This window comes from Macaca thibetana, chromosome 1 (genome assembly GCF_024542745.1).
Source record: "Macaca thibetana thibetana isolate TM-01 chromosome 1, ASM2454274v1, whole genome shotgun sequence".
In the NCBI taxonomy this organism is placed as follows: Eukaryota; Metazoa; Chordata; class Mammalia; order Primates; family Cercopithecidae; genus Macaca; species Macaca thibetana.
In genome coordinates this window covers 99,076,749-99,102,242 of record NC_065578.1, presented here as the reverse complement: position 1 = coordinate 99,102,242, position 25,494 = coordinate 99,076,749, and the positions used below count along the sequence as shown (strand labels likewise).

General features: G+C 38.7%; 1 protein-coding gene across 1 annotated transcript in view; it reads right to left on the bottom strand.

The window, feature by feature from the left end:
• The window catches only part of PALMD (palmdelphin), a 48,527-nt gene that overhangs the window by 7,880 nt on the left and 15,153 nt on the right, over window positions 1-25,494 (bottom strand). The window contains exons 2-3 of the mRNA XM_050778506.1: window positions 24,404-24,484; window positions 18,804-18,928 (exon numbers count right to left, since the gene is read on the bottom strand). Of these exons, the coding sequence (XP_050634463.1) occupies window positions 18,804-18,928; window positions 24,404-24,484 (206 nt within the window). The remainder of the gene's footprint in view (window positions 1-18,803; window positions 18,929-24,403; window positions 24,485-25,494) is intronic.

Here is a 25,494-nt window from a genome sequence, read left to right as displayed (position 1 = left end):
TTTTGGACAAAGAAACATATTAGGTAAAGCATTTGACTTTTGCTCCATTTTCTTCATTGCAATTACTAATGTTACTTCCAAATAAAAGTGATTTTTAAAATACAGAGACATAAGTTTAAAGTTGTACTGAAAGGAATGGTACATTTGTAGTTATTATGTAGTTCACCAGTTTTTCATATCCAAGTCATCATATACATTATTTGAAGAAAACGTTGTAATTATTAAACGGATTTAATAATCATAGCCATTTGATACTTAAAATTCTTGCATATTCTAACATTGAAAATGACACTTTGATTTAATTTCAATTTCCTAAGAGTTGGGCCATATTATAGTGAGTAGGGTGAAGAGATGCAAAAATGGACAAAATCTAGTATAGTAGCTTCAACTGCAGCTGTTTATAGAGATTACTTTTTCTTGGGGGGCGGCGTGGGGAAGAGCACACATCACAAGGAACTTACAGCGACAAAGAGACCGACATTTGAAACTGGACTGTTGCAAGCATTCTGAGCTGTTATCTTGGCCAGCATACAGCTGCGTGTCAGATTCAAATAAACTCCAGGGGGCAGCATCGTGACCTCTACTCTATAAAAACATACACTGGCAATCACGCAGAAGGCTGGCCCTTGGCAGCCACGTAACACACATAGTTTCTCAGCCAAATACACTAAGGCTCTAAAGTCAGCTGCCTCGGAGGATGGCTGATTAGATTCAGCAGCTGGTCCAGGAGGTGACAGCTGTGGATATTCGTGTCAGCTAAGAGAACTGTCAGTTTTCTTGGCTTCCTTCTTGAAGATGGTCATGGGCCTGGCAGCTCAAAAATGCTGTGCTATTGACACACCAATAAAAGGCCAAGATGTGGTCAGCTTGACAGCTCTCTTGCTCATTGCTTCAGTTTCAAAGTTCTTACTTTGCTGCTGCCTCTGGCCATTGGTAGATTGGCGTTTATAACTGAGCAGGTTTTCTTGCACACCACAGACCTCTAAGTGAAATGGAGTAGCCCTTGGTTTCTTAGAAGTGTCTGAACTGTGACTGCCATTTTATTAAAATTCCTCCACATCCATGGCAGCACTTTTACCCTTCAGCAGAGCTGTGGGGATATATGTTGGTCCAGTTTGGTAAACGGGAAAGCTCTGTGCTAAAAGTGATAAATCTGGATTCGATTCTGTCTCTGCTACTCACTTCTTGTGAAAGCCAGTTCCTTTAACCTCTCTGAAACTCAGTTTTGTAATGTGTGTAATGAGCATAATTACAGATTACACTCATTACCCTATACAGATATTTGGTGACACTAAGAGATGACGTATATGAAAGCACACTGACTATGGTTGATATCAGATGTAAATTTGTTATGATATAATTTTTAAAAGTTTTCTGCAACATACTGTATATCTTTCTTCTTTTATCCCCTGTCCCACTAGGTAGTTACCTAATTTGCCTGTTAAAGACAGTCTACAAAGATAGAAAACAAGAAGGTTCAAATCATTGCTGCAAGCAGCGCTTGGACATCAGGACCTAGCTGTGGAATCAGGTGGACCTGGGTTTGAATCCTGGTTCATCTGCCAGCTTCCTATGTGACCGTAGACAAGTGGCCTTACCTCACTAAGACTCAGTGTTGGGCCGAGAGAAGTGGCTCACGCCTATAATCCAGCACTTTGGGAAGCTGAGGCAGGAAGATTGCTTGAGCCCAGGAGTTAGAGATGAGCCTGGGCAACATAGTGAGACCTCAGTCTCTACAAATATTAAAAAAAATCAGCTGGTCATGTACCTGTGGTCCCAGCTACATGGGAGGCTGAGGTGAGAGGATTGTTTGAGCCCAAGTGGTCGAGCTTGTAGTGAGCTATGATCACACCACTGCACTCCAGCCTGGGCAACAGAGTGAGACCCAGTCTCAAAAAACAAGCAAACAAACAAACAAACAAAAAACCACAAAAACTCATTGTCTTTATTCATTCATTCTTTTAAAAATATTTACTTAACATCTACTTTGAACCAGGCACTCTTCTATGTGCTGGGGATCTTATGGTGACCAAAACAGAGTCCCTGAGCTCAAGGAGTTTACATTCTAGTGGGAGACAATACGGGAGCTGGCAACCTTTTTCTCTAAGGGGCCAGATGCTAAATATTTTAGGTTTTGCAGTCCACATATGCTTTCTGTTGCTTATTCATCTTTCCCCCCCCTTTTTATTTTACAGCCTTTTAATAATGTAAAAACCATTTTTAGCTTGTGTCTGTACAAAATCAGGCCAGGGTTAGATTTGGTCCTGGGCCGTAGTTTGTCAACCCCTACATTAATAAATGTGTAATACAAATATGTATATATTTCAGATGTATATGTGTGTGTATACACACACACACATTTATTTATGAAGAAAAAATATTTTTGATGAGAAAAGCAGGATAGGGACTGTAAACAGCAGGATATATAATACAGAGAAAGCCTGGGGAGGGGGCACTATTTCACACAATGTGGTGAGGGAAGTTCTCTCTGATAAAGTGTCATTTGAGCAGAGACATGAAGAGACGTGAGGGTTTCAAAGGGAGTGTGCTCCAGAGAGATGGAAGAGTAACTACAGAGCTTGAAGCAAGAGCTGAGAGAGTAGAAAGGTGAAATGAAGTCAGAGAGGAGGCAGATGGTCAGATAGACAGGGCCTTGTGCATGGAAAGGCTTTAGGGAAGCCATTGGAATTCTGAACAGAGAGGAAACATGCTATGACTTGAAATGTAAACAGTTACACTGTGTGGAGAATAGACTGGATGGGGCAAACATGGACGTCAGTTGTCCTAAAAATCTAGATGAAGATGGCGGAATCCAGGTTGGTTGCCAGTAGAAGGGTGAGAAGTGGTTGGATTCTGGAAATATTTGAGAGAAAGAACTGCCAGAATTTGTTGGTGATTACATGCAGGGGATAAGAGAAAGGGAGATATCAAGGTGATTCCACTGTTTGTTACCTGAATAATTGGAAACATGCAAATACAATTGGCTGAACAGAAATCTGGGAGAGAGAAGAAAGGGGATTTGTGGGGGATGTGTTAAATTTGAGACAATCAAGTGTGATATGGAGAAGACAGTTGGATATACAAGACTGGAGCTCAAAGAAGTCTGGGTTTGAAGATATACATTTGGGAGTTGGTATGTATTACCACAGGAGTGGATAAGATTTCCTAGAAAGTGAGGGAGATAAGAATTCCAAGGCCCGAATCTGGGGCAACTCACCATTTAGAGATCTGGTCAATGTTAACAACTTCATAGGGTTTTCTTTTCTTTCTTTCTTTTTGGAGATGGAGTCTTGCTCTGTCACCTAGGCTGGAGTGCCATGGTGCAATCTCGGCTTACTGAAACCTCTGCCTCCTGGGTTCAAGTGAGTCTCCTGACTTAGCCTCCTGAGTAGCTGGGACTACAATAGTGCGCCACTACGCCCGGCTAATTTTTGTATTTTTAGTAGAGATGGGCTTTCACCATGTTGGCCAGGCTGGTCTCAAACTCCTGACCTCCAGTGATCCGCCTGCCTTGGCCTCCAAAGTGCTGGGATTACAGGCATGAGCCCGGTGACTTCAGCTAGTTTCTTCCTGTCTCTGCCCCTTTCTTTTCCTGGGGCATAGAGACAAAGCTCTTGGTCTGCTCGGCCAATGACACCTTAGGGAATTTTGAAATGCACTGGTGTTCGTTGTTGTTTCTCTCTGAAGAAAAAACTGTGGGTAATGTAATGCCATACGATTCTCCCAAGAATCTCTTTAGACTAATACAGTAAGAATATGAGGTTGAAAACCTGCAAACCTCATCAGCATATCTGTTAATGAATATTTTTGAAGGTTTTCAAGTCACTGGGTACATCATGACATGTTTGTGAAAACTAAACATAAACAAACACCTCCCTTCCATTCTTTATCACTTACTCACAGCCGACTCTGAGTTAAAAAGGATAACTAGGAAACATCTTGGTACTAATTACTTAGAATCACAAACCTCTAACAGAAGATGCCTACTGATGTAGAACATTTCCTAAAATTTCCACTTCAATGCAAAACTTGACTTCTTATTTTTGTGTGTTGATTTGATACTTCTAATATTTATGGACAATGTAAATATCAGATGAATGTTAGTGATTCGCTGCTCTAGAAAAGCTTTCTAAAAGATCAGAATGCTAATGGAAATGATGAGAGGCTTAGAAAGCATAACTGAGAGTAAGGAACTGGACGCTCCCAGAACCTCCCCAACCCCCTCCACTTGGTCAGAAGTCAGCAGTAGCCTAGCAATGGAGAAGAGGACGTTTGACAACCTCTACACCAGATAATGCACTGAGGTTTTGAGGACTTACTGTCCTTAAGGGGCATAAATCAAAAATTGCAACTAGAAGGCAGGGCAGTTTTTGTGTTATCTAGCACAGTGGTACGTAACCAGAGGCGATTTTGCTCCCTGGGGATATCTGGCAGATTCGAGACATTTTTGTTTCTCATAACTTGGCGGGGGCGAGGGGTGCTGCTGACATCTAGTGGGTAGAGGCCAGGGATGGTGCTAAATGTCCTGTCATGCACAGAACAGTTGCCTCACAACAAAGAATTATTTAGTCCAAAGTGTCAATAGTGCTGCGGTTGAGGAATCCTGGATACCTAAAGAATGCCTGATGTAGTGTAAGTTCTTGATAGGTACTTTATAAGGAATTTGTTTATATCCATTTCTTTTATATTTTAATTTTTTCCCTATTATTCCTTCCCATTCCAATATACACAAATGTTTGTGTATCTTTTTTTTTTTTTTCCCCATTTTCAATGACCACTCAAGTTAAGAGAATATTCAGCCCTAATTTAAAGCTTAAATAATGCAAGACTTACATTAGGGACTCTTACCTAATCCCTTTCCAAAGGTAGTGTTGGGGGAGAGAAAAAATTTGACAAGTATAAATGAAGTATTGGGAAAATATGTAGGATGGAATTTGAAATCAGATCTTTACTTACAGAGTCTGAACTCTTAACTCCTCTCCAATTAGCCACTGTGGAAAAAATATATATTCCTTAGGGTTATTTTGCTGTACTGGGGATTTTTCTGCTCAGTGGGTTAGTCCGTCTAATAAGGATTAAAGTCTGGGCTTTTTCTTTATATATATATATATATACGCACACATATATATTTATATATACATATATATTTATATATACATTATATATATATAGCCTATTTGCTGGGTAAAAAGAGGGTTATTTTCAAGAGCTCCCTAGGTAAAAGCAAGTAGCTTTCATTTCATGAACTGTTGCAGTAATAACCTCCCTTAATCATCACGAGATAATGTCTCCAATCCAATTCCAACATGCAATTTTTTGTCTTGGAAAAAAGGACAGCACATAAATGCTGGATGCATCAGGAAGAGGTTATTTCAGAAGGCAATATATATATATATGCATATATATACACACACACATACACGTACATGTATGCATGTACATAGATATATACATATGTGTATGTATGTGTGTTTATCTGTGAGTGTATATACATATATATGTAAAATTAAAATTGTTTCGAATGGAGAGCATTTGGGGAGGTTACCGTGGGGTAACTCTTTAACCTTCACATGCCTATCTTTCAGTTGATGGGTTAGAATTTCCATAAGTGCTGCCATCCCCATCTTTAGAAGGTATTACCTTTCAGAATGGGAATTGAGCTCCTTGAAATGCTGATTCAGTTTGGTGAGGAACAGGCAGCAGAGAATGAAATATCCTCCTTGGTGCCTCCCAGGCTGTTAGGTGGGGCTTGATGGATGAGTCAGTGCCTCTCACCATTTCTGAGAGTTGGTGGGCAGGCATCATGTGCCAATTTAGATAAGCAGAGTACATGAAAAAGGATTTGTAATGCTATCCATTATTGGAATCTTTCTTCTCCTTGCCTATTTGCTGGGGAAAAAGAGGGTTATTTTCAAGAGCTCCCTAGGTAAAAGCAGGTAGCTTTCATTTCATGAACTGTTGCAGTAATAACCTCCCTTAATCATCACAAGATAATGTCTCCAATCCAATTCCAACATGCAATTTTTTTGTCTTGGAAAAAAGGACAGCACATAAATGCTGGATGCATCAGGAAGAGGTTATTTCAGAAGGCAATTTTTCTGCTGCTAAGGGTCCATTTATCTCTCTCAGCTTTTGGTGGAGTTACCAAGGACTCACAACCTGATAGAGTTTGCCATTAGGGGCCAAACAGACTGGAACTCATGAGGGGAAAAACCACACAAACCAAAATTCAAAAGTCATCATCCTACCTTTCAGCACTTCATGTGTTAGCATTTATAACATTTAACACATATTGCATATTTACATTGCACCAGGCACTGGCCTATTTCGTTCTTATAGCAACCCCCATGAGCACTGCTGTTAGTTCCAATTGACAAATGAGCAAGCTGGGCACCTAGAAAGGCAACCGACCCAGAGGCTCACGGGCAGCCTGAGGCAGGATGGAATTTGAAATCAGATCTTTACTTACAGAGTCTGAACTCTTAACTCCTCTCCAATTAGCCACTGTAGAAAGAAAACCTAAAAAAATGGATTCTTAGGAACTTAGACACAGCATTCATTTTGCTCTGCAGTATAAAGGGATTTTTTTTACTTTCTATGATAATAAAGGAAGTGAAGATTGAAATGATAGCTGGGGCACACCAGCGTGTAAAACTGTTGACCCATTACATATAAAGGGAATATTTCTGTCCTAATCTTCCTTAGGGTTATTTTGCTGTACTGGGGATTTTTCTGCTCAGTGGGTTAGTCCGTCTAACAAGGATTAAATCTGGGCTTTATCTTTTTTTTTTTTGGCTGCTTGACTTTGGTTCTGGTATGAGTTCTCAGAACAGTCTCCTTCAAAGAATCTGGGGTTTCCTAAGTTAATGCCACTTTACAGCACGACTTTCTTTGCTTCCACACTAGACTGTGTTGTTCAAAGTAATTGAAGCAGTAGGTCTTAAATATAAAGCTGGCTAATGCAATTTGATTATGTTACTGCAGTTTCAAGGTAACCACCAATGCTAGGTATGAAATTAAGTTTATGGCTGGCTCTTATCTATACTTTGAAGGGACTGATGAGTTACTTGCATTTCAGTAGCCCAAACTCTCTTATTAAAAGCCAGGACTACACCTAAAGAGAGGGTCTAATGGCTAGTTCTCTGGGATAGCCTGAGTCAGCAGGTGTTAAGCCACTACTGATGTGCTTCTGAGGCCAGCTGATGGAAGTTCTAGGACCAAACCCCCACCTCCAACACTCCCCAAGCTAGATAAAGAGGGATTTTTTTTTTTTTTTTTTTTTTTTTTTAAAGAGACGAGGTATGCCTGTGTTGCCCAGGCTTGTCTTTAACTCCTGGGCTCAAGAGATCCTCCCACCTTGCCTTGGCCTCCCCAAAAGCTGGTATTACAGGTGTGAGCCACCATGCCCAGCTGGATCCAGTTTCTTTTGGGACTCACAGGTTCTCAGAATGTCTTTGCCTCTGATAAGTATTGAATTCTGCCTAGAGTGGTGAGCAATTCTAGCTTGATTCTCCCCTTGGACTAGAGATTCTCTTCCCTTTCTTCCCCACTAAATCTTGGGAGAACAGGAAACAGTTGGTGGTTTACCTATATTTTTGTGAGTTTTTGTGTGAAGGCCCACTTTCTCAGGGGAAGAAAAGACTGTTTACAGCTCTACCCATGGAAACAGAAAATGAACCCATCTCAAAGCTAATACAGTTGGCTTAATCCTTTAACCCCTCCAAGCTTGTTCTCTCATTTAGGGAATAATAATAGTATTCACTAAAGGTTGTCTTTTTTTTTTTTTTTTTGAGACGGAGTCTCGCACTGTGTCACCCAGGCTGGAGTGCAGTGGCGCGATCTCGGCTCATTGCAAGCTCCGCCTCCCAGGTTCACGCCATTCTCCTGCCTCAGCCTCCGAGTAGCTGGGACTACAGGCGCCCGCCACCACGCCCGGCTAGTTTTTTGTATTTTTAGTAGAGACGGGGTTTCACCATGTTAGCCAGGATGGTCTCGATCTCCTGACCTCGTGATCCACCCGCCTCGGCCTCCCAAAGTGCTGGGATTACAGGCTTGAGCCACCGCGCCCGGCCAAGGTTGTCTTAAGGAGATAGTTGAGGTAATTGTTCATAAACCCCTACAACAGGGCTTGATGCAGAGGAGTTCCTTAATAAAGATGAGTCACTGGCCTGGGCATGGTGGTCATGCCTGTAATCCCAGCACTTTGGGAGGCTGAGGCGAGTGGATTACTTGAGATGAGGAGTTTGAGACCAACCCGGCCAACATGGTGAAACCTTGTCTCTACGAAAAATAAAAAAATTAGCTGGGCATAGTGACATGCACCTATAATCCCAGCTACTCAAGAGGCTGAGTCAGGAGAATCGCTTGAACCTGGGAGGTGGAGGTTGCAGTGAGTTCATGCCATGGCACTCCAGTCTGGATGACAGAGTGAGACTGTCTCAAAAGAAAAAAAAAAAGACCCTTTTCTCTTTCTTAGTTTGCTTGGGAGAGGAGGACCATCTGTGACAACTCCATTGGAAGACAAAAATCTAGCAGGTCCATTTGGGTGTTTGATCTGCAACTTTAGCAAGCATGGTACTAATATAGCTTCAGGGACATACTTGTCCTTGCAAATGCTGATCTAAACAGAAAATCTCAACAGTGATCTAGCATGATTGGAAGAGTTGTAGTAATATGTACGAGGATGATGTCTATTTAGTAAATGTGGGCAGAAAGAACATTCTAGTCTTTTTTGACAACCTATTATTTCCTCTCTCCACACCCCACCCCCGATCCATCCTCCTTTTGTTCTTTTTAGTGATAGAACTCCCTGAGTTTTATATGACTTCCTGGCTACGTTGCTATGGACTACATTTCCCAGTGTCCTTGGCATTCAGATGGTACCATGTGAGTAAATTCTGGCCAACAGGGTATTAGCAGAATTGACATCTGCAACTGTCAGGTCATGCTGTTAAAATAGAGCTGCTTGTCCTCCATTTATCTTCCCTTCCTGAAGCAGATGAAGTAGTGAGCTGGCTTTGACCATATAGCCAAGGGCATCCCTTAGGAGGTAGCAAAACAAGAAGACAGAAAGAAATAGGGCCTCTAGATAACCTCATGTAACACTGATGCTCTCCTCTGCGTGTATGTTTACCAGTTAGGATTTGATGTATGTGAGAGAAATGAACCTTTCTATCTCATTTAAGCCACTGCTCTTGAGGACTCTTTTAAAGTGACAAAACCCATATGCTGACTATTGTGTAACCTTATGAGGAATGAATTGTAGTGTGACACATTTTATGTGATTTTTCATAATTTTTTAAATTGATTTGCAGAATTACTCATTATCTTGCAGTTCAGGTAGTTAACTAGCGAAAACAGAAAAATTAATCAGTCTTTGCTCCCAGTGGTTAAAGGATTTATAGGTTTCTAAAAAATGTAGCAAATCTGGCATGATTTGTGTTGACAGCTGGCTAATACTGAATGGTTAAGGTTTGCAGTGAAAAATGAAAGTTCTTTTTATTTTTTAAAACCATAGCTCATCTAAAATAATCTCTCTGGAAATTCAATGACTATTATTGAGTACGTACAGTTGACTTTAGTCAAGTTATCTTGACTGCAGTGTGTTAGTCATACGTAATAGGCAGATACATTACTACTAATGGGTCAGAAGTTAAAGATATTTCATCTTTACAGATAATTTGGCCAGTGGTAATGCCAAGCTACATTTTCTTAATAAAGTTGAGAGTAGTGTAATCTATTAGAAGTGGAGCTTTTTTTTTTTTAACTTTTTAAAGTTGAGGTTTAATAAATTTCATCAAATGTATAGCAAACCTTTATTAAGGACTTATTACATATCAGGCATATTTTCTTCACTAAGCTGAAATAAAATCATTATCTTAAGTGAAATAACTTAGAAACAGACAAATACCACGTGTTCTAACGTATAAGTGGGTGCGAAGTAATGTGTATATATGGACATATAGAGTGAAATAATAGTCACTGGAGACTCAGAAGGGTGAGAGGGTGGGAGGGGTATTACGGATGAGAAATTACCTAATAGATACAATGAACGTTATTGGCTGATGATTGCACTAAAAGCCCAGACTTCACCACTATTCAATGTATCCATGTAACAAAACTGCACTTGTACCCCCTATATCTACAAAAATTTTTAAAAAGTGCATATCAAAAAAGGTGAATAATTCAATGCACAGACAGTAGGTAAGAACAAAAACTATCCAGTATGGCTGGTGTTCTTAAAAAAAAAGGAAGAAGAAGAACAAGAACTGCCTTAGAACCAGCCATTGTCAAAGGGCATTTTTGCTTTGCTTCTTGATGTTAATTGTTCATGTTTGATACCAAGGAACAGGACAGAATAAGGAAGATCTAACCTACTAGTGCAAACAGTCATATGCTACTGGTAAGCATGCCAGAGAATTAAAGGGCATTTGGCATACAGCAAACACTAAGTTTGCCACAAGTCAGATCTATTGCCTCTAATTCTGAGCATTTAAGAATAGAACAAACAATACAATGCAGCAGCTTTAAGACAACAAGAAGCAGACCGGCAAGGGAATAATGACATTGAAACAAGCATCAGTTTGCTCTGATGGTTGGGAACAGAGCAGATGTTTAGAAAGCTGAATAATTAATTATATGTGAATAGCTTTTGCACGGGTGAATCTCATCTCCTAATATAACTCCGCAAATATTATTAATTATCTTATGGGCAGATGATAGTATCTTGATTTGAAACCGCCATGTAGGCATGTAACGTTACAAGAGAGTGATTTAGTAGAAAAGCAAACCCTCTTAATCAGAACAATATTTTGCAAACTGAGGGTTTCATTTGCCATGAAAAATAAGAAACAAAACTGGTTTTCAGAGAATCAGCCACTATCATGCACAAGTTATTATACAAATGTCATTTTCAAATGAATGCAAATAAACATATTCTCAAGGTTGATGTGATATGAAGGATTAGTTAGTTATGGGCTTCTCAACGCTCTGGCGGGATAGAAACGAGGTGTGTGTGTTTTTTAATTAGGGCTTGTGGAGGACCTTGTAGTACATGCCAAACATTTAATAGGAGTGAAATAATTGTAATAATTTGACTTGTACCCAGGTGTCATGAGTTTCCCAAGTGGCCATCAACTACTGTTGTGGCCAGGACATGGCAAGTTAACTGAAGATATACTTATCCATGATTCTGGTAAGTCTCTTTTATTTTCCTAAAAAAAAAATTGTAGAGAAAAACATTTCTATGAATAAACTACTTGTAATTATATAATGAAATGGCAAAAAGTATTCAATGATGGAGACAGCTAGTGACTCTTTCCTTTCAGAAATAATTCCTGGCTTTGTGCCTTGGTAACCCTTAACATTTATCCCTGACTATATTACAGAGCAGCCACTATATTTTCTATTTTTTATCCACTTCATTTTTGCTTTGCTTCTTGATGTTAATTGTTCATATTTGATACCAAGAAACAGGACTCTATTGTTTGAAGATCAACAAATATAAATTCCAATCCTAATAAAACATCGAATAACCAACAAGAATCAGATAACCTTGGGTGGTCTAAGTGGACAAAGTGACATTTGCCTTATGGCAGACAAAAGGTGCATCACAAGGGGGTGGGTGTGGAAGTTTTTTGAGCTGGTAAAATTAGTCACGGGAAACTCTCCTGCAGAATGGAGAAGCCTAGGCCCGGTGGCAGGCAGCACAGATCCTTTCTCTATTACAGTGAGTCGCTGCTCTTGAACATTCTTCCTTTATGACCAAGGCTTGGAGAACGGATCACTGAAACTAATTCACCTCCCACTTACTGCATTGTGCAGTTGCTCCTTTGTTCTTCTTTACTCATGTCAGCACAGCCAAAGATCTATGACAACTCGGCTAATGGTATCAAATTTGTATTTCAAGGCACTGAATACCATTTTAAATGAGATAATAAATGTAAATGCATTTTGAAAAGTTAAAGGATTTAAAAAGAGAAAAACACAAATATATTTTTTGTGGGGGAGCTTGTATGGAATCTTTTCTGTAAGACTCAAAGACTTACATATGGCAAGTTCTCAATAATGTTCATGGAATGAATCAAGAATAAGCAGTGTGAGGTCTGGTGGGAAGGGTCTGGAGTCAGAAAGACCTACGTGTGACTCCTGGCATGACTGTTACCAGATTGATGGCTTTCTATGCTTTAGTGTCCTTATGTACAAAATGAGGCTAATTAGACTTCCCTCAGAGAACTGTCATTCTCAGAATAGTGCTCCATAAAGGGTAGCTGTTGTTACATAAATTGAAGTGGAGTGGAGGGAGGACCCTCAGAGGTTATTGCAATCTACTTTTCAGCCTATCGTGGCGGGGGCCAGTAACCATTTAATCCTTATTTCTACTAACATATAGATGACATTGGCAGGTGTGAACAGGAATGAATGCTGAAAGGTCGGGATAAGGAAAATAAAGGGCATATGGAGGAAAGGAAAATGGAGAGAAAGTAAACAAAGCAATGGTGAGAAGTTAAAACATGCCATTGATAATTGTTTCAAAAACCAGGACACCACTACCATTTAACTTTGCCCTTGACTTAAAATAGCTGGATGTTTATTCTTTTTTTATTTTTAAAAGAGTTTCAAAGCTTTCCTTTTCAGTTCATTAATGTTCAGGTCATTATCTAGGCTTCTTCAGCTGGTCCTCTTAGAAAGGTAGTATTTTAAGTACTAACATTCATCTATATGTCATCTATTTTACTCATTAATTCATTTATTAGGCTATGTATTCACAGGTATTCCTACTATGTGCTAGGTGTTGTACTAGGGGCCTGTGTGTGTGTGTTTTGGTGGGTTGGAGTGGGTAGACTTCTTCCCTTTTTTGCTTTTAAGTTTGGTTTACTTGGCTTTTTTTTTTTTTTTTTTTTTTTTGTTAAATTAAAAGTGAAGCTCCTGAATTAAAAATAATCAGACTATCTGGGAAACAACAACAGATGAAATATTACAAATCTGGTAAACCAATTAGTCAAATATGGAGAGTGAAAAACATGCTTGGAATGATTTTGACTCATGTAATTACCTTAGAATAATTTCTTCAGTGTCTCTAGGCAACAGCAAATTTAATAAGAAACAAATGGTAGAGTTTTTTTTCGCCTTTTTTTTCTTTTTCTTATGTTGTCATAAAAGAGCAGCTTATCTATCTCTCTGCTATGTGGCATTAGATACAGGTTAGGGTAGGAAGGCAGAAACATCTAGAATGTAATATTTTTCACTTAGCGTACCTCACCCGTGTTTGATGAAACATTAGTTTCATTAAGGTACAATTGACCTGCACAGATAGTTAAAAGCGTTAGGTAGGGGTTAAACTTGGATGGAAATAATAACAAGCTAAACTTTGATAAATGACAACCAGTAACAACAAAATTTAACTTTTATATTTCTACATCAATGTTTTGGTTCCCTTTTGAATTGAGTCTTGCCTGCTCTCTTTTGAGTTAATTGAGTAGGTTATTGCTTTATGTGATATTGAGGAGAATGCATTTTCTTGGGTTTCAGCTACTTTTGTGGAGGAATTTTCCTCAAGTTATGTGGGATGTGACTATAGCTGCTGTGCCAGTCTACTTGGCTTTTCTCATGACACATAGTCACATAGACATCCAAGGCTTCACATACACCTTTGCCCGTTTGTATCATCTGCGGAAGGCAGTTTCTAACTATTTGGGGGACAAATGAAAGTTCATTAAAAGAAGGCAGAAGGTCAGAAGGGCACTTTGGAGTATTTAAAAAAAAATCCGTGCTACAGAACATTTAATCATAAGTAGCTTATCCTTCCCAAAGGGAATGCAGTGTATTTGCATCATTCTCCTCGGCAGTTAACCTTTTACATTTCATGCTTATGACATTTCTGTCAGGCACTCTGTGTGCTCCAATTAAAGTCAGAGGTCTTTGGACACAGTTCAAGAAGTACAGTGTCTGGATGGGAGCGTGGCGCAGGGCAGTTTGGCTAAGGGAGGTCATGGACAACTGCAGGGTAGCTGGATAGGAAAGAAGAACCCAGGATGTGAACAAGTTGCTGGGGGCATACCTCCTATGGAGACTTATTGGAGGTGTCATTTTGGGTGTGGGCTATTGAATAGAGGAGAGCAAGGAAAGTGTTAGGACAAGATTTCCAAACCAGGATATAAATTCGTGCACATGGATATTTGGACTGAAAATCAGTGCACCTGTGCCTACAATCAGGCAGTAAATGGTTCAGTGGTCTCAGTAAGAGCAGGGCTCATTTGGGAGGCAAATTGAAACTCTGTTTAAGCATAGTGATTCAGAAGGAGATGTTCAGTATAGCCTTCCCCTGGGAACATTTTCTCCTAAGGTATTAATCAGGGCACCAGGCAAAATACTCCACAATATTGTTCCAAAGCTAAGAATGTAACTCAGAGACAGAAACCATGGAAACCCACTTATTTTCTGAAATGTTGCCTCTCTTTGGAAGAGAAGACGACAGGATGAATAAGCAGATATGCTTTACTTAAAGGTTATGCGTGAGTCAGGGTACCCTCTGAATATCTTTAATATGTTAAATATTCAGGTAAATGTCTACATAAAGTGGTACACATAAAAGTGAAATTATAGCATAGATTGGAAATTTAAAAATTGCTATAAAAGTATAGAGTTTACAGAATTTAACATTTGTAAAAAATTTCTGCAGGATCTGAGGCGCAATTTTATTTTTATGATTAGAACTTTTAATTAGGTTTAAAATCCTGGCTCTTTACGTTTAGCTGTATGACCCAGGGTGAGTTAGCCTCTGTAAGTGTCAATTTTTCTCATCTGTTTAATGTTACCTACCTAATAGGGTAGTGGTGATAATTCAGTGAAATCATATACATGAAATGTTTAGCACAATGCCTGGTCCACAGCAAATGTTCCACAAAAATTAACCGCTATGGTAGCATTCTAGCCTTTAAACCATAAAAAAAATCATAGATTATTTCCAAGTGGAAATATACTCATTGGTTAGTCTTCTCAGTTTACTCCAAGAGAAACACTCTTTGTACTAGCATAAAGAAAGGAGAGCACTTGGCCAAAAAATAAAAATACCTGGATAAAGGTCCGTGCAGTGTTGTTCTTCTAATTTCACCTTTTGGTAAGGACTAGTATTTAACATTTTTTGTACACCTACCATGTGTCAGGCACTCTATATTCACAGCAGTCCTATGAAGTGGCTGTAACTGTCCCACATTAGAGGCAGGGAAACTGAGGCTCAAAGAAATGAAAGAACATGGCCAAGCCTATGTACTAAGTCAGCAAAACAGGGATTTGAATGCCAGAGGCAATGCTGTTTCAGTTCATCTCACAACGCCTTGCAAGTAGAAAGAAAGAAAGGTTCATGGGCAAAGTCTGGCCCTGCTATGGACTCCACGGTAGTAGCAATATTTCTATTTTGATCTTCCCATTAAAGTCTTATCCTGTAGCTGAGGGGCCTGGCAGAGTGGCAAATGTCACCCTCGAGCAGGCACGTAAGTCAAGTGATAAATCACATTCAAAGTTTGAGTTACTTTCCCTGCTTAGGGATTGTGAGTGGCTCTCCCTAGTTCAACTTCATCAGTTGGCTCCATTGCTACTCAGTGCTAACAGGAAATTGTACTGATTTAGCTGGTAATAAGAGCTTCTCAAGCACTGTGGGTACTTGTTTAGGAGAAAGATTGAATTTAAAAACATGCACCTGAATTTTTTTTTTTTTTTTTTTTTTTTAGCAGCTTTACAAACATCTGAGGAGAAAATGTTCCGTTATCAGATAAAGCTGCTTTGACAATGTGGTTTTTATAATGCTGGGCAGTAGGGGAAGTTGCTGAATACAGACAAGGCATAGTTATTTTTTCTCTTCGTGTGTTGCTTTGGAACATTCTGTTATTTTTATATTTTTAAGCAGATAAACATGCCTCTATAGGTCACAAGAAAACAAATTCTTTATTTTTTTTTTGCAAATACATCTTTTCAGGATCATTCCTTAAACAAAGCAGTTTGCTGATTATTAGAGATACTTGTCTGTGTTAGGTGTTTTACTATTTCTAGAGTATTTACATTTACAGCTCTCCTTTCATTTTTCAGCTGAAGAGCACTGAACCTGGCTTGCTTTGAAATCTAAGTCTACCCTTTACTGACTCTGTGACCTTAATTAAGTCACTTTCTCTCGCTGCGCCTATTTCCTCATCTGTGAAATGGAGGTGTTGGTGCTTTCTTTCTAGGATTGTTGTTTTTAATGACTTAATGTAAGTGCAAGCGCTTTGTAAATTATACAAGTTCCTTTAAAAATGAACCACTACTGTTACTATTACTTACATTTAAGGACTAAACTAATTTGGTGTTCACAAGGAGTATTGATGGATTCATAGCATCATGAAGATCTAAAAGTTGTAGTGAGATGCGAGAAATGGGTAATGAACAAACGTGTAATCAGTAATTTACTAAAGAGAATAGGGGGACATAGAAGGAGATCCTGTGTGGTTGGAGCTTTTTGGAGAAAGGAGAGCAAAGGGACAGAACATACTTCAAAGATTTTCTATAAGAGAGATACCTTTCCAGTCCACAGAGGATGCTGTGTGCCATCATTTTACAGGCACTGTGGAGTAGTCAAATGGGTCAGTCCCTGACTGTCCACTTCCTAGTTGTGTGAATTCCTTAACTTCTCTGAAAGAAGTGAAGGTAACAACACTTACCCTCGCCGGATTATGAAGATTAAATGGGACAATACTTGTAAAGTGCCTGGTGTATGCTATGGCTTATTAAATATATATCTCTCTTCATCTCCCTCCTCCTTCTCCTTTTTAATTTTTGGTTAGGAAGGAGCTCTAACTAGACAAGCCACTATCAATACTACTAGGAGCTTATGTGCTTCTCAGAGCATTCAGGCAAGGCCTAAAAGCAATCAGTAGAGTCCTGGTTAATACTAGGATTACTCAGAATGCTGCCCAAGCCTGTTAATGGAGTTTGAGTATATGTAGCCACTTCCATTATCATCAGATGCAGAGAAAGTTGTAAGTGTTCAGTATGTGGAAAGACTCTAAAAGGAGGTTTTGAGGGGAAGCAAGTAGGTGTCTGTGCAGTAGGAAAGGTTTGCAGGGATTAAATTCAGGACTTCTTCAGAGATAAGGGTTCTGTGTTGAGGAATGAAGAAAGTAATCACCCACTTATGCTGGGATCTTGGTAAGAAAGTCTTGTTAAGGGATGCCTTGATAAGAATTGAGTTTTCCAAACCATAGAGCTGATTTATTGGGTTATTTTAAAAGTATTTATTATCCACTATTTAGAAATCTTTGACTAAACAACTGAGGGGTTTATAAATGCAAACATTTCAATTATATAACCTTTTAAGAATTGTTAATTTCAAAAACATCTAGATAAGGATGAGCAGTCAATGCTTTTAGCTATTAAATATACAAGTGCTTACAATTAATCAAGTAAAATGGAAATCATTTGAAGAGAGGAAGCGTTTTTTCACATTGTCAGTTTTAAGCCTAATGAGATCTGTTTGTATAACGCAGTGAGTATGGACAAAATGTGGTTGTAGCACAGCCACCAAATACTTTTGTGTTTCAGATCTTTTCTATAGTCCTCACTAAAGGCAATACATTAAAGCAAATGAGGTTTTGAAAGTTGTCTATATTCAAAGATGGGTAGACTTTAATTTGTTGTCATGGTTATAACACAAGAAATTCCATCTTTTAAATGTTTTCCCTGTGTGGGTTAGAAAATGATTCTGACTTTTCTCGTATCTGTTTCTTTTGTGTTTTTTTTGCATGTGATAATACTAATAATCCCATCTTACATTTAAGCTTTCCGGTTTTTTCATGTCCATCACCTTATTTCAAGCCAAGATAATTTTAGAACATTACTTCTTACACCAGCAGTTGCCTGACTGTACTGATCTCACAAATTAAGCAGGAAAGGATGTTGAGAAATGAGGTGAACACCTGTGAGCAAATCATCAAAGAATTAGAAGAGGGAAACTGTGAACAGAGTATTCCTATAGAACCTTCTTTCCAAAATATAATGGTTGTGACTGGGGAGGGCCTGAGAGAAATATGATGGAAGGACAGGGTAAACACACCTGTAGGCTTGTCACCTGTCCTAAGGTGAGAGTAGGGGCTGGGGCTGTGAAGAAGGACTGTTGTTTGCGTACCTACCATGCGCCAGGTAGGTGCTGGTAGTTTAGCACACATATTTTTTAAAAGGTAGGCATTGTTACTACCATTCTGCAGGAAATAGGCTCAGAGAGGTCTAAGTAAGTCATCAATATGCATTTAAAAAGAAATCTAGTGTTGCTATACTCAGGTGATATTTATAGTCAAATTTCTATTGTGGCCTTCTGGTGCGTTTCCTTAGTCTTTTTTAGAAATTCATATGGAATTTCTAAAGGCTGACCGTGGTGGCTCACACCTGTAATCCAAGTACATTGGGAGGCCGAGGCAGATGCATCACTTTGAGCTCAGGAGTTCCAGACCAATCTGGGCAACATAGTGAAACCCCGTTTCCACAAAAATACAAAAATTAGCCGAGAATTGGTGGCAGATGCCTGTAGTCCTAGCTACTCAGGAGGCTGAGGCTGGAGAATCGCTTGAGTCCCAGGAGTAGAGGTTGCAGTGAACCAAGATAGTGCCACTGCACTCCAGCCTGGGTGACAGTGTGAAAGCCTGCCTTTAAAAAAAAAAAAAAGAAATTCAAATGGAAGATTTTATTATGCCCCTGAAAGTGAGAATGGCATGTCTATGTACAACATGGGACAAAGTCAAAATAAAGGTAGTTGTGGAGTATCTCAGTGAGGGCCATACCTGAGGATACTTTGTTCTAGAACCTGGATCTGGTGCTGGTCTTGTTGATTTTGCTTCTTCATCTCTTCCTGTTCTTTTCCGCTGCTGATTCCATCTAGAAGCCATTTCTCCCTCAAGGCCTTTTTCTGATGTCAGGAAACATAAAGATATATTCTTATATTGGTCAATAATTTCCAAAATCTCTTACTGCTTTCAAATCTTATGAATTTCAATAGGTGACGCGTTAAAGAGGAATTATTTTCTCTCAGTGACTTGCCTGAATAAATCTGGTATTTTCTATCATTGTAACCTTCTTGACTCTATTCAAAGCCAGTGTTTATGCATCTAAATCCCATTTATACTTCAAGGTTTAGTTTGGGTCTCTCTTTCGGCATGAAGATCCCTGGCCCCCATACTCCTGGCAGCCCCATCCTGACCCTCACTTTCTGTCTTCAGAACCATGCCATACTGTATGTTTATCACAGTCATAATGAGACCTCATAATATGATGTCTTCAGTGTCACCTGTTATTGATTGGTATATATCTTGTGTCCTTAACAAAGTCAAAAGCTTCTTGAAGCCATTTTGATACCTCCCCCCGGTAAGAGCATGCATGACTACTTTAAAAAAATCTTTAGTGGTATTAATCAGAATGGTGGGCAAAACTGAAGGTCACTGTTGTACCTTAAACATATTCAATGTTATTCTTAGGCTGTGTGGCAGCTGTTTATTGTTTAGCCTACTTAGCTCCCCTTCTTTCTTCTCAGAATCTCCCTGGTTATAGACATTCTTAAGTGCAGAATTTACTGATCTATCTAAACGTTGGTGAGTTTTTGTCAACTTTAACAACATGCAAAAAATTATGTTTCACCAGATGGAACAAACAAAAACTGCTCTTGAATTTGCATGAGGAAATTAAACTCCTGGACCTGGAGTTTAAAGACCTAAGAAAACCTAAAACAAATGAAAAAGACCTCTAAATGTTGGATGGGCTTTAATTAGCATGTAGCCTACATCTCAATTAGGAAGTGTTAGATATATATGGTCATGTTATTTTCAAGGAGCTCAAGTTTCTCTTTTTCTCCTGGAATGAAAGGGCTCTTATTATGTATCTAATCTGCCCTATAAATTGTTTGTTCAGTTATTCATTGTTAATTATTCATTGGGGATTCACTATATTTAAAATCCGTGAGGAGAGAATGGAAACTTTATTTTCTGGGACTTCTTTCTCTTATATTGAAATTTAAATGAGAGTAAATAAGAATAACTTTGTGTGTGTGTGTGTGTGTGTGTGTGTGTTTAAGGATGCTAGAATAAATACCATTGAGATACAAGTATCTCTGAATTAAAAAAAACATTTAAAATTAAGTTTAGTTGTGATAGGTAATTACCAAAGGATGGTTATTTTTTACTAAGGCAATGACTTTTAAATCTTTTTCTCTTTTAAAAAAAGCCAATATAACATTATAACTTATAACATTACAAATAAATGTTATATGGAACTATAGTTTGGAAAACAGATGAATTCTGGACCTCTCTAATTGAAGCGGTGAGGGGGCCTGAAAGCTTATAGATACACAGAACATGGTTTGAAAACCACTAGATTAAGTAAATAACAGCTTCACCCCTGATTGTCACATTTATGTTGGCCTTTTCAGAGTCTTAAGCAATTGCATGTGGACGATATATACCATAAGAGTAATTTGTATTACTCCACTCTGTGACCAGAGATTCTTTACCCCAGTGTTATCTTAACCATTGATTATAGCTGTTTAGCTGTTTGCAAAAATGTTTTCCCACAGACCCAGGAAATAGGATTAACATTGGTCAAGATTCAGCTCCTGGGGTCAAAGATGCTAAGAAACTCTGAATATAGCATTTTAATAATTTACCTTGATTCTAATTTATTTTTATTTAATGGAATTTTCTGCTTAGGAAAGAAGACAGTAACACCTATAGAGGTAAGTTTTACTCCTTACAAACCACCTATAAGAAAAGTTCCAGTCAATGGCATACATAGCTCTACAACAAACACTCAGATGGGGTGGCCTTCTGAGGCTGAATAATAGAGGGTAGCGAATCATTCTTGTGATGTGATTAGGTTAACTTGGGGCTATATTCTTGGTTCTTAGTCTGGTTAGAAATAATTTTAATTTTGGTCTTATGAAACTTTGTTCATACTTCATAAGTTTTCATTTATGCCTGGTGAAGAACTCTTTGAACTTAAATATAAAATATCCAATTTGGATGTGCAATCAAAATGATATATGATGCAATCACATACATACTGTAGTAATCAAAACAGTTATTTTGCTTTTATGTCACAGTTTAGACTTGTGCTTTAGTATATGAGGCTAATGAGTATAATAAAATCTACAATGAAATTCAGAATTGAAAGCCATATGAACTAAATGAAAATATGTGACATGCAGGCGATAGATCTTTCTGCAGTTTTTATAGGAAAAGGTTTTCCTGAAGCACTTCCATATCTACCCAGAAGTTACAGTAGAGTAGGAATCAATCTGGTTTCTCATAGATTGAATTGAATGGACTCACAGAAATCAAACATTTTTCAGATTGACTATATTTTGTGTTTCCTGGTAACATGAGACTGTGATCATATTACTAGGCAAGAAGATCCATACAGGAAGAAAATCTCAGAATGGTTTGAATATTAAGATGTTAAAAGTGTCCCAGAAATTCCCTTGCTAGCACACTATGAGAGTGATCATCAGGTTCAGGAGCTAAAGAATATCAGAGTTATCAGAGTGAGTTACTACAACTGTTTTGAAAAGTGTGTATTCTGATAGGGGAGGAACACTTTGTAAATGTTTATGCTTACGTTGTGTAATGTGTGTCGCTGAAGTATAATGAACTAGTTTGCAATCCGGAAAGTGGAGAGGATAGTCATGAAAACCAGGACAAATGGATGAAGAAAGTAAGAGACAGGCTATAGAGGCGAACAGAGCTTTCTTAACTTGGTGAACACATGGTAGAAATGTTTTTAAAAATACTTTCAAGGCCGGGCGCGGTGGCTCAAGCCTGTAATCCCAGCACTTTGGGAGGCCGAGGCGGGCGGATCACAAGGTCAGGAGATCGAGACCACAGTGAAACCCCGTCTCTACTAAAAATACAAAAAACTAGCCGGGCGCGGTGGCGGGCGCCTGTAGTCCCAGCTACTCGGGAGGCTGAGGCGGGAGAATGGCGTGAACCCGGGAGGCGGAGCTTGCAGTGAGCCGAGATCGCGCCACTGCACTCCAGCCTGGGCGACAGAGTGAGACTCCGTCTCAAAAAAAAAAAAAATAATAAAAAAAAATAAAAATAAAAATAAAAATGCTTTCGCACATTTTGAACCCCATTTTGGAATGATGCCTCGTTGCTGTTTGATATAGCCAACTATTTTCTGTAAAACTTGGAAGAATGTGCTCTACTGAAGTAGCCACTCTGTCTTCTCTGTGCCCTGTGCAGTTTATGCCTCCCATAAAGTGTTTATCACAGAATAACTGTTATTGTGAGTTTATGTATCAGTTACCATTTTAAGGATACAGGCCAAATTTCACTCATTTTATATTCTTAGTGTCTCGCTTCATACCCTGTACATAATATGTACTTAATAAATATTTATTGACTAAAGGTCCTATATACATCCATACAAATTCTACTTATCAGTTAAGACTCAACTTGAATCCCATACCTTCAATAGTGCCTTCTTGACTACTCCAGATTAAAGAATACTTATCCTGTAGTTTAAATTAAAACAACTGTCATTTATCTTGTTTATTTAATCTTGAATTTCCCAAATTAGGACAATGTGTCATTTCCCCCAACTCCCAGCCCTGCTCCATGCCCCACACACCCGTTTTGGCCAGTGAACAGCTTGGGAAAGTGGATAGCACTTTTGTGCAGAGAAAATTGAAATCTTTTGCTCTAGGTATAAGCATCTCTGAACCAGAGTGCATGATTGGCAAAGGAATATGGACAGGATTTTAGCACCATCATTTCAGGTACCTTCGTGCAGTACACGGTCTGCACAACTGTATATGGCGGTCCAAAACATGATAAATGTTTTGATTGGATTGGATCAGGAGAGGTCCCCTGAGTTCTGGAGAGCAAACCAATAAGGAAGATCATGTACTACTTTCCAGACTGTTTTTGGCACATGCTGAAATGAGGTGCTACTTCAGAAATGGACCTTTCAGTGAGTCAGGCTTTTCATGTGAAACTTACTTTCTAGAATGAACTAAGGGGATATTTAAATCTTCTCGTCTACTGTGAGCTCCACTGTTTTGTGGTTACCCATTCTGCAAGGACAGCAATTGCCCATTCTCAAGGATAGCTAGAGAGCTATCATTTTACTCAGAAGCAGGAAGTAGTTCATTGGGAGATCGGGATTGTGTGTATTGTGTAATTGTGTGTGTGTGTTGTGTGTAAATTGTGCATGTGTGTGTGAGACAGAGAGAGGAAAGGAGAGCAAATGACCTCTGGTTTTGGAGTTAGAAATGCCCTATCTAAAAAACTTTCTAGATTTGATTGTTGATTTCATTTGAATTGCACTGGAACAACGTGGCACATTCTTTTTTTTTTTTTAATTTCATTGATTTTCTAGGAGTACACACTACATTTCTTGACAATGTATACTACTCACGTAAATTCAGTGTGACATATTGGAAGGGCAGCAGACTAGCTATGCTTTGAAATTATCCATCAAACATCGGAAATGTCAAGTTGTTTAGAAGCAAAGAAGCAAACAGAATCCAGAGAATGAGGCTAATTGGAATCTTAAATTATGTTTCTTTTCAGAGGCAGGTACTTGTTCCATTAGAAAAATGAAGTCAGTTGCATTCGGCAAGTTTAACTGAACTTTGTAGACCCCGTGAGTGTGCAGCCTTGTATCATTAAGGGGATTCATTAAATCTATTGATAGCAGCCCTGCCAGATAAGTAGTTTCCTGCCTGGGCCTTTTCACAAGGAGCTGCTGTTTGTCAGTTGCTTGCATCCTGTCACTAAGCTAAGTAATAAAATGTTGAAACTCAATGTGCTTTAATTACAAAATGACCACACCCAGTGAAAGATGTAAAATCTGATTTTAAACATGGAGAGTTATTTCTGGTTATGATCTCATGGTCTGCCAAAACAAAATAAAACAAAAACCCGAAGCATACTCAAGCAACATTGGACTCATTGCACTGAGCTTTTAGATACAAGCATCCTTGACGAGGCCAGACACTGTTCTGCACCCCCAGGGGAACGACTGGCCTTTCATTGATTTCAAAAGGCACTTCCTAGCTGGATCCACTCCCTAGGGATGTTAAGCAAGACTGTGAGCAGGGCCAAATTCTCAAGGCTGAATTCTCAAGGTTGCTCAAGAAAATTGGGAAACTCAGTAATAAAGAATAAAAGTAATAAAACCATGTTTTCAACTTTGCACATGTTGGCTAGAAGGTAGTACTCTCATATGCAAATATTACTAGCTTGTTGGCCTCCCCTGTGGTTATTACAATGTTAGTCAAACTATCTAGAATTTTTTTTCTTTCCTGAAGCTTTTTTACTATTGAAATTTGAGTACCAGTAGAATTTTTGAATACAAAAATCATTGAAATGAAATTAAAGCCATAAATTACCTTCAAATGCTGGTGCTTTAGTTTGTCTTCCTCTATTTTCAGACGCTTCTGTGAGATTTCTTCCTGTATTTTTCTTTTATCCTGAAATAAAAAAGTTCCAGTATATTTTATTTTAAAAATTTGCTTAATTATGTTTCCTTGGGGTTGTTGGCACTGTCTGAATGGCTCGTTAGTGATTTTTTTTTGGCATTGGTGCGAAACTGCTTTGGAAACTCCTATTTCAAAGCAAAGGAGAGCAAAGTGAGACATTTGAAGCATTTTCCTGATGGGAAAGCACATGAAAAGGTACCTTTTCAAAGAGGGCTTAAACATCCTTCTTCACTCCCCTTTTCTTTCTTCCCCATTAGTCTAGCAAGATTGACCTACTGAGTGATGTAATCGAAAAAGTGAATTGTAAGGAGACAGTTTTGAAATAGATGTGAGGAAACATCGTGAGAAGAGAGACTGATCCTGGCCCAAGGTTTGAGAAGCTTGTGGGTGAAAGAACTTATGTGGCAAAACTGGTCAACCTATGGATCATTAGAAACACTAGGAAGTTGGAAAGTGGGACTGTTTCCTCCTTGTATAGCCTGCTATGGGAAGATAGAGGAAAATAGTTTAGATAGTGCTTCTTAACACTAAGAAGGCTTTTTAGCTCAGGTAAAACAAAACTCATGAAGATATATTGTATCTTTCACCAAGTTTAAATTACATTACTTCAGACAACCCAGAAAGCATAACTACTAATACAAAAAGCTTGTACTTTTAAGAAAATATAGCAAATATACTAAGTAGATAGCCTGGGTTTGACTTTTGCCTCCTCCACTTACTATCTCTGTGTCTCGGGACAAAATCCTTAGCTTCTCTGTGCCTCAATGACCTCATCTGTAAAATGAGGATACTGAGAGTACCTGCTTCATAAGATGTGAGCATTAAATGAGCTGATGTATGTAAAAGTTTCTAGAACAGTGCTCGTCACAGTGCTCTAGAGGTATTTAATAACATTAAATAAATAAATATATAACTTGTTAACCACACAGAAAGCAACACATTAAATCTGACAGTGCTTTCATTAGCTTGAAATGTTTTAGAGATTCTCTGGAATTGTTGGA